General features: G+C 38.6%; 1 protein-coding gene across 4 annotated transcripts in view; it reads left to right on the plus strand.

The window, feature by feature from the left end:
* Positions 1 to 5,140, plus strand: part of RAPGEF2 (Rap guanine nucleotide exchange factor 2) — a 184,465-nt gene extending 179,325 nt beyond the window's left edge. For 3 of the 4 annotated variants that reach the window (XM_061991975.1, XM_061991978.1, XM_061991979.1), the window contains 2 exons: positions 1,429 to 1,734; positions 4,359 to 5,140. In XM_061991975.1, the coding sequence (XP_061847959.1) occupies positions 1,429 to 1,734; positions 4,359 to 4,405 (353 nt within the window). In that variant the 3' untranslated portion in view covers positions 4,406 to 5,140. Of the gene's footprint in view, positions 1 to 1,428; positions 1,735 to 2,975 lie in introns of all 4 variants that reach the window. The other variant, XM_061991977.1, reaches the window with a different exon arrangement.
* The last annotated feature ends 2,842 nt before the right edge of the window (positions 5,141 to 7,982 follow it).

Here is a 7,982-nt window from a genome sequence, read left to right on the forward strand (position 1 = left end):
TCAGTACCATTAACTAATTATCCTGTAGAAGTAACTCTGCATATCACTGTCCAGGAGAAGCCACTGTTTTCTACATAGTTCTTTTGCACTGAACAACATTAATCTCTTGCAGTATTTCCCTAGAATTTTTCTACATAATTTCTTCTGCATGTGAGTTATTTTTCAGAAATCTCTGAATAAAATTTCTCAGAAACTTTGCCGTGCTGCTTTGCTCAGTTAAGATGACTTGTCCAGAAGAATACTTAGGTTTTCTTGGAAATTGTGCCAAGACTTTCTTTTTAGTCGGGGAAAAAAAAACCCCTCCAAATTTGCATGCAAAGTATCACCAGTCCATTTTAAGCTTGTACTGCCCTTTCAGTCAGTTCTGTGGTGCCTAATGCAGGGTGATGTTGTCATCATCACTTGTGCAAGAAAATACAGTGTTTGACAAGCTGTGAGAGTAAATTGTATCAGTGATTTTTCCTGCTGTGTTTGCCTTTGTATGATAAGTTCAATGGTCAGGTATTAAAGGGCAAGACCCACAAAAATTGTTCCATATCGACGTCCCAGCTGACTTCTTGAAGTACGTAACTCCAAACTAGAGAGTCATGCCTGTCTGCTGTGTGTCTCTGCAGATTCTTGAAATTCTTAATCATTGTTTCCTCCCTTTAAGTTCTGTGCAAAAGAGAACTTCGAAGTGTGGTCAGAGTTAATCCTTGTTCAGGTAAACAGTTACACCACAATGAGATCTGCAGACTAGGTAGTTGTCTTTCCATCTCCTATATAAAATCATATTCAACCATTGTTTTTATGGACATACTTTCAAGTTTTAATTTCGCAGAGAATACAATCGTAGGTGCAGTGGGAATTAGTGCACGCAGAAAGTACGAAGGTGAAGCCCACTTGCCTTCCTTACCATTTGTAATTGTAGCTTATGTCTCTTTAAGTAGTAAAGTTTGTAGGAAGAAGTAATGTAGCAGGTGCCTTTTTTCTCCCCTCTTCCCCCTAAAAGTTCCTAAAAACAGGAGAGATGAGCTCTTAAGTGCAAAGCCCATCTTTGGGATTAATATAGTCAAGTTTGTCACTTCTTTAGACTCTTGAGCATTCCACATTATTTTGATCAGTGTACGTTTTATACAGTTGATGGGACAGCTTCATTTGCTACGCTTGAACAAATTCCCTATTTACTTGTGTACATTTTATTACACTAATGCTTCATTGCTGGAAAAATAGCTGTATCCTTTGTGTGGTTTATATTCTATGCTGTCTTGTGTGGTTTATTTTTCAAGACCTCATTGTCTACCATATGGTCGTTAACTTCAGTCCTTCAGATTTTTCTTCTCCCAGACTGTTGAGTTGGTTGATATTTATTGAACTTTCACTGTTTATTTTCCTTTGAGCAGTTTTCTTCTTATTAGCTCTTACACTGATCTGTTGTTTTTCTTGCAGCACGAAAAGAGGGTCGATACCGGGAACCCCCTCCAACTCCTCCCGGTTATGTAGGAATACCTATTGCTGAGTTTGCAGAAGGTGGTTCCCATCCAACCAGAAAGCCTCCGGATTACAACATAGCACTTCAGAGGTCTAGAATGGTGGCACGGACATGTGAGACTCATGGGACCTCAACTCCGCAGCAGCAGTCGCAGGGACACTCGACTGGCAGGCATGTGAACAAACCTCAGTGGCATAAACCAAATGAGTCAGATCCACGTCTTGCTCACTATCCATCTCAAGGGTTTTCCACAGAGGAAGATGGTAAATTCCTAATTGTTCGATTTTGAGTGTGCTGCATGCAAAAATGGTCAATGCTTTCACAGACACAAAGCAAGTTCTGCAAACGTGTCCTGCCATAGAAATTCTTGCCATAATTTGAGCTTTTCCATCTTTCAAAACTTGCTCTTTGTTAACTTTTTGGAAGGGGAGGAATTCAGTTCATCCTAAACATAATTTAAGATTTGGAATGTAGGTCCACCTACAGCTTAGATAACCAAGCAGTTGGCTTAGGCAGCTTTTCTGCAGGTGCCTCGGTTCACCAGGTACAGTCCTGCCTACCCTGAAGTTTTCCAGCGTACCTAGTGTTTGGCACCAACTAGGTATTTTAATGGTCAAAAAAGTATCCTGGTCTATAGAATAGATGTACATCTGCCCTACAGAGCACCGTTGGTCAGGTTTATTTGGATAGTCACTCACATTCTACCTGGAGTTCTTGCACTGTGGACACAGGGTCTTCCACACCAACTGCTTCCCATTACGAGCCCACTACACTTTTGCTACCTCACTTGCCCAAGTGTGTCTACATCTTAAATGCTTTAGTTCAACTATAATAATAGAAAGACTATGTAGGCATAGTCCTGTTTTTCTATGGAGTGTAGGCATAACTGGATTGCATCTATAGATCTAGGTGCTCAAAATTTAGACAGGGCACTACCCAAATCACATGTTTGAATGCTTTGTTTTGCGTAATGATAGAAAAACTGATGTTCCACATCCCTCTCTAACTGCTTAGTTACTAAGGTTTTATGTGCAGGATGAACTCTGCAGTTGAACATGATGGAAAAACGCTGAGGCCTACCTTAATTGAATTACCTCAAACTTTGAGGATCACCATGACAATTTTAATTGTTTCTGTCAATGGCGACTAAAATTGCACTCAGTTTTTATGCAGTCTTATTTAAATAAGTCACAGATACATTCAGGGAAAAATGTAAGATAGGTTTATGAAGCTGTTGGATACCTAGGAGTAGCTGTTGTGTTCCTCAGGCTAAGGAACTGCACCTAGCTCAGTTATAGCAATTGTAGTCTTTTCCTGGAGGACAAAATTATGAAGAATACTTCTCATGAGACCTGAAACGTACATATATTTAGAGTGTTTAAAAACATATACGTAATACAATGAATTGGAAAACACATAATCACAGTAGAGGTTGTTTCATTCGGTAGCAGTCTTGTTCTACATGAACTAAAATCTATTTTCCCCTATCCTGTTGTGTTTGCAGAAGATGAGCAAGTCTCTGCTGTCTAAGACTTGAGCTTTTCTGGATCCAGAGTGAGCCACCTTAAAGGAGAGCACAAGAAGACATCCCTAGAATAGGAGCCTTGGAACTATAGTTAAAGGATGGTGGACCTATTTGCCTCCTTCCCTGCCTTAAAGCAGCATGGGGCTTCTTCCTCCGCCCCTCCCCCTTCTGTCCCTTCTCCCCTTGCATGTGAAATACTGTGAAGAAATCGCCCTGGCACTTTTCAAACTGTGTTGCTTGAAATGCACAGTGCAGCATTCTCCAAGCTACCACTGTCGCTGTCTGCCACATCACACAGTATCATTCCAAATTCCAAGATCATCACATCAGGATGATTAACTCTGGCTGCACTTCCCAATGCCTGGAAGGGGTTGTTTTGTTTTGTTTTTTAAATCTTCCTTATAGATTTTAATCACAGTCCTAGCACTTAGTCTCATTGGGATAATGAGATAAGCTAGTTGTCAAATTACATTTGGCCTTTAACCCACAGAAAGAAAAACGCACTGAAATCCTTCGGGGAGGCAGTGCTTATGTGCTTGTTTACAATGCCTTTGTTACCGTTTTGTATGTTTGCGTTTTGGAGATCAAATACTGCGTCTGCATAGTAATTACAGTATTATTTCATACCTGTAAGTAGGGTTGCCAGCCTGAGCTCCTGAAAAGAATATTGCTATCGTGTGGCAGAGCAGGGCAGAAGGGAAGGCAGAGATGAAGCCTTTCCTTGACTGTCTGGCTTCACTCGTAACGTGCCCCAGGCTGGACTCTTCAGCCGCTGTAAACGCGGGTGCTGATGACGTCACCGCTAACGGCAGCCACAGCTGGCTCTGGCATAAATGCAGAAGCACGTGCTTGCAGCTGCCTGCCGATGGGAGAGGGCACTGTGTGTCTCATACCGTTGCCTTGCAGAATACAGGGTGGCATACTGAACAAAAACCCCGATGAGAAAGTGTCCCATTCTAATGAGACAGGTGACAACCCCATGTTTAAGTTATAATTTCTTTCCTTTTTTATTTTATTTTTTTTTTAACTAGATAGTAGTTGTATTAAAGAAAAAGTAACTGGATAACACTGCAGTGAAGGCAAGTTGGGATGTCACAGCTCGTGTCAGCTGTTAACACTGATCTAATAACCTCCCTCTATTGACTTGATGTTAGGGGATAAATGAGCCTTTAAGTAATGAAAATAACACGTTTAGGTTTGCCAGCCTTTGCAATGCAGAAGTAGTCACAACCTTTAATGGCTTCATGGAACACTGCATGTGTAGAGAAGGCCAATGTGTAGCAACCACCTGCTCACAGCTGCTATTAACCCTATAATGACTGAAATGACCCTCCCCTCTATTTTTGTGTTGTTTTTGCACAGACTCCGGAGAAGTGAAGGCTGCCAATCCGAGTAGTACTCAAATGTGAGGAACTGCTGGTCTTGGATTTTTTATTTTGTTTTGTTTGTTTTCCATTGAACTCGGCTGATCATATTGATCAGTAGATAAACGTAAATAGCTTCAACTTTTAAAGATCAAATTGCAGTGTTTTTTCACTGTATCAAACAAATGTCAGTGCTTTATTTAATTCTCTTTCCTGTAATCATAGCTTTTGTCTATTCGCTTATCTATCACATTGTCAATTATGCATTTGTAATTTTACATGTAATATGCATTATTTGCCAGTTTTATTCTCAAGGCTATGGACCTCATGTGCATATAGAAATACCGAATCCTAGCTCTGTCACAAGTTGCACAAATGTTATATAAGCATTAAGTAATTGTAGACCATAGGACTGCTAATCTCAGTTCGCTCTGTGATGTCAAGTGCAGAATGTACAATTAACTGGTGATTTCCTCATACTTTTGATACTACTTGTACCTGTATGTCTTTTAGAAAGACATTGGTGGAGTCTGTATCCCTTTTGTATTTTTAATACAATAATTGTACATATTGGTTATATTTTTGTTGAAAATGGTAGAAATGTACTATGTTTATGCTTCTACATCCAGTTTGTATGAAGCTGGAAAATAAATAAATATAACATGAATGAAGTCCATATTGATTCTTACGCATTTTACATGTTCCACATACTTGAACAAATTTATGAAAAAATTTTACTTCTCTCTGTGTATTATTATTAAAGGGACATGGCCAAGTGATGTGGGCAAACCATTGGTGTGGAGTTTTTCTTGATATAAAGTTGTGCTGCTGATAATTTTTTAGAAGTTTGGTGTGTGTAGTGCTGAATGAGAATGACTGATATGTCGCGTGTCCCCATCGGAAACATTTGAGCTGCCAAAAAAGGAGTGTGTGTATATTCTTAGGTATACAGAGAATGTAAACAGTTTTAAGGGAAAGATTGTGTTGATTTTAAATTCTGAATGGTGCAAAAGCAAGGATTGCATCTTTTTAACATTTGAGTAGGGAGAAGCATTGAAACTTGATCCATTTCAGCTTTTACTGAAGACAATATTTCAAGTGAGAAATGATCATCTGATAGCATACCCAGTAATAAAAGTTGACATTAATTCAATGTCAAATCTGTAGGGTTTTTTTTTCCCTCCCCAGAGGCAAGAGTCATTATTTTCAGTAGTATGCAGAACACTGGGTTAAAATGTCACTGCGAAAGCCTTTATCGGCTTTATTACATTTAGCTTTAAAATACTTGGCAGGTGTGGTTTCCAAATCTAAAATTAGTTCATTGCGAAGTGCAGCAACAAAATGCTGTCTAGATGTAAGTCTTCCTAACATAACTCTAGAAACATTCTACACTTAAAATGCAGTCATAAGAGAGTTAAAAGTCATTGAAAATACAGGACTTGTAAACATTTTATCAATGGATTCTGTTAGCACTGTAAGGGAAAGAAGTTACAGAGACTATTAGATTTGTGGGGAGGGTGGGGGGGTGTGTGTATGTGCAGGGACGGTATTACTCTCTCCAAATCTGTGACTGATCTTTGTTGGGTACAGTTCAGTAAGTAGAGAACTACTGTTGGTTCTGACGTTAGTAGGATGAACATACATTTTACACATATTACCTGCAAGTTTGTCCTTCAGTCATACTAAAGGTACGTTGTAAGGGAAGTACCTCACAAGTTGAAAAGAGGAATTCTGTGAGTGGCTTGCACACTTGTCAATGTTTCTTCAGTATACTTGATATAGTACTGAATTAGGCAGCATTCCCTATCCTCCTGTTTATGCCTCCTTTTGTAATTAATATTTTTAGAATGCATTATGAAGAGACATCCTCAATACTCATAATCCAATACACATCTTAATTCTTTGTGGACTGGGAGATAAAGAACCCTTCAGGCGGCAACGGATTCAGTCGAAGTAAAGGCCTTGCTCTGGCATTATTTCTTATGAAACAATTTTGGTGGTTGTTCTAGTACATGTAAGAGGAGTTTTATACTTACTGTATGGATACAGCAAGATACAGACAAGTAAATTACTAGCTGCTGGGATTTGTTGTTCCATTAACCAAAATCACACATTACAGTGAAATCTAAGAAAATTACTTTGAAGAAATGTCATTCAATTATCTTATGACTTTTTTTTACTGAAACTTGTTGAGGAAGAAGCTACTTCTTTATGCGGTATGTTACACATTCATCAGACATGAAGATTGTAAAAACTGAGGTATTGAAGGTACTGCTTGAATGAGTTAACGTTGATCACCTGGGGAAGCATGCATGTTGTGCATCTGTAAATCTGAGAAGAAAATATTTGACCCACCTAAAGTGAGGAAAAATGTTGCTGTTTTAAAACAAAGCCAAGAAACCCCAAACTCTCTATTTGCTTCAAGACTAGTAGGGTATGTAGTAAAGTTTCAGGCTGCTTGGCTCATGTATTGTAGAAAAATTGAGACAAAATCAACTCTGGAGAATGTAAGCAGTGATTGGTGTAATCTGATCACCCATCCCCAGATGGTCCTCTAGGTAAGGTTTACAGTATTGTATCTAAAAATGGCATGCTTTGAGAGAAGACTGGGACTGAGAGTGGGTTTACTAATGACATAAAATGGAATCAGGTACCTTCTGTTTTCCATTGAAAATGTACTAAATGAAAATTTGTAGTTTTTACTGTAATATGAAAATCCTTAAAGCTCTGTTTTGCTTATGTGCAGTGACTATTTAGGAATAGTTAATATTTGCTATACCTTTGCTACAGGTACCAAAATATTAACTGTTTTTCCAAGTCATCAATTGACATATCAGAGAAACAAAAGAAGCTATAAACCTTGAAGGTATTCTGCTACTAACAACCATCAACTGCATAATCTTTAACTATTCTTATGTGGTTTTTTTGGGGATTGAGTTTCTACAGTGACATATCACTCACGTGACTGCATTCCATGTGGGGGAATAAGCCTTGGCTATCTGTCTTGAAACTCAAATTTGTTAAGTAGAACTGCTGGTGTCTCCTTAGGTATAGATTTGTATACCTTAGTCTTTTATTTGGTGCCACTCTGTCATAGCTTAACATGCTCAGTCTTCTCTTACAGTTGGAGAACTAGTTTGGAATTTGTTTTTCATGAATCCTTAAATGGGTAGTTTTGTCCTGAGTAATCTAACCTCTGAAAGTAGGATCATTTTCTTGACAACACTGTTGCTCTCACTGGAAATGAAACTCTGTGTATAAAAACATTGTATATGTGTGCATAAATATATATATATAGATATTAAAAAAATATTGTGTGCATCCATCCATACATTTTAAAAGGAATTGTGTACTCACCTAGCATCTACTTTTTAGCTGGGTTGTCTGCACTGGAAAAGAAGCCAGTACAGCACTCTTTAAAGGCATTTTAGGGGTGCAGTTTGACAATCTTTTTTTCAGTGCAACTTACAGTAGAGTAGTGATGTTTAAAATGCCTTCTCAGTCATGGCCAAAGTATTTTGACATTTCAGTTTTTCTCTTCTGATACAGTTCCAGGAAAAAAGTGCTACTTGCCCCAGGGTCAGTAGCTGTGGCAGAGACAGATTACCTAGATGGTGTGTTT

The sequence above is a fragment of the Colius striatus genome, chromosome 3 (assembly GCF_028858725.1).
Source record: "Colius striatus isolate bColStr4 chromosome 3, bColStr4.1.hap1, whole genome shotgun sequence".
Classification (NCBI taxonomy): Eukaryota; Metazoa; Chordata; class Aves; order Coliiformes; family Coliidae; genus Colius; species Colius striatus.